General features: G+C 58.3%; 1 protein-coding gene across 1 annotated transcript in view; it reads left to right on the top strand.

Annotated features, from left to right (window-relative positions):
- Positions 1–1,418, top strand: part of Creg2 (cellular repressor of E1A stimulated genes 2) — a 4,419-nt gene continuing 3,001 nt past the window's right edge. Inside the window, exon 1 of the mRNA XM_021197633.1 lies at positions 1–658. Coding sequence (XP_021053292.1) covers positions 224–658 — 435 coding nt within the window. The 5' untranslated portion in view covers positions 1–223. The remainder of the gene's footprint in view (positions 659–1,418) is intronic.

Genomic DNA, 1,418 nt, shown 5'->3' with positions numbered 1-1,418 from the left:
GCGGCTGTGGGCGCAGAGGACTCTGGTCTTGCAGCAGACGTCGCTTCTTACTGGAGTGTAAGGCAATAGGGGACCCCGGCCCCGGACTGATCGGAGACCCTCAACCCGGGAATCCTATCACGGGAGAAGGGCTTCCGCAGCACGCTCCGCCGCAGGGGGGCGCCCCTGGCTGGCCGCTGCTTGGCCAGTGGTCCCAGCCACAGGGCGCGTCGCCTTCAAGAAGATGTCGCTGTCCGGCGGGGAGCGTCCTGCTTGGCCAGGGAGTCGCCTATCCTGGTTGCTATGCTGCAGCGCCCTGTTGTCCCCAGCCGCGGGCTACGTGATTGTGAGCTCGGTGTCCTGGGCTGTCACCAACGAGGTAGACGAGGAGCTGGACAGCGCATCCACCGAGGAGGCGCTGCCCGCGTTGCTGGAGGACTCGAGTAGCATCTGGCAGCAGAGCTTCCCGGCCTCGGCACACAAGGAAGACACGCACCTGCGACCTCGGGGCTCCGCCCGCGCCAGGCCCGCACCGGCCGCGCGTGGCATGTTCTCCTACCGGCGGGAGAGCGGCTCATCTGAGGCATCCTCCGGTCCCAGGGTGCATGCCGGCACCGCCCGCTCCCTAGCCCACGCTAGCTCCTGGGGCTGTCTGGCCATGGTGTCCACCCACGAAAAGGTAAGCCAGAGGTCGGGACGCGGGGGGGCGGTGCGCGTCTCCCTTCCAGGACGCAGGGCGACTCGGGTTTCACAGGTTCATAGACTGTAAATGCCCTGTGAATAACGGAACCAGAGTGTGCATGGGTCGGTCCATCTGGCCAAGTGTATGTGAGTGGGAAGGAAGGAGACGCTGGGATTGAATCCCTGTGAACTAAGATGGCCAAAGAGACGATCAGATAAACAGTGATAAGCTGGAAACCTGGAACGCAGACAGGATCGCCTTTGGAATCCCAGATGAGACTCATCCAGCTCCTGCAGGCTCCGACAGTCCTGCAGACAGACTCTGGCACCGCCTCCCACACCAAGTGGGTGTGGAAGAAGAACGCAATCCACACTCCGATAGACATTTACACTTAAAAAAAAAAAAAGGAACTCAGATTTTTTAGAAAGACGACTTAGGCTGGAGGAGCTGTTTCAGGTGCAATTCTTTTTCGATTCACAAAACTGTATTCACATTTTAACCTGCTTCCTTCCACCCAGAATGGCAAGGAGAGGGGTCGAGGCTCTGTATTCCTAAGAATAGCCTCCAGAAAGCTTCTAGTCCTGTCTGGTAACCAGAGATGTGGTCCTAGCCCCTGTTTAATCTGTGCAGGGAAGCGCTTTGTTATGTACCCCACGGTGTGGGAGTCTGGTTCTTGCCACAGCTCTGGGTTTCACTAACCCCAGCTTGGCCAAAACATCTATAAAATTAAGAAATTCGGTGGGCAGAGCTTGAAAGT

Source organism: Mus pahari, chromosome 5 (assembly GCF_900095145.1).
Source record: "Mus pahari chromosome 5, PAHARI_EIJ_v1.1, whole genome shotgun sequence".
NCBI lineage: Eukaryota > Metazoa > Chordata > Mammalia > Rodentia > Muridae > Mus > Mus pahari.
This window is presented reverse-complemented; position numbering and strand designations above follow the sequence as displayed.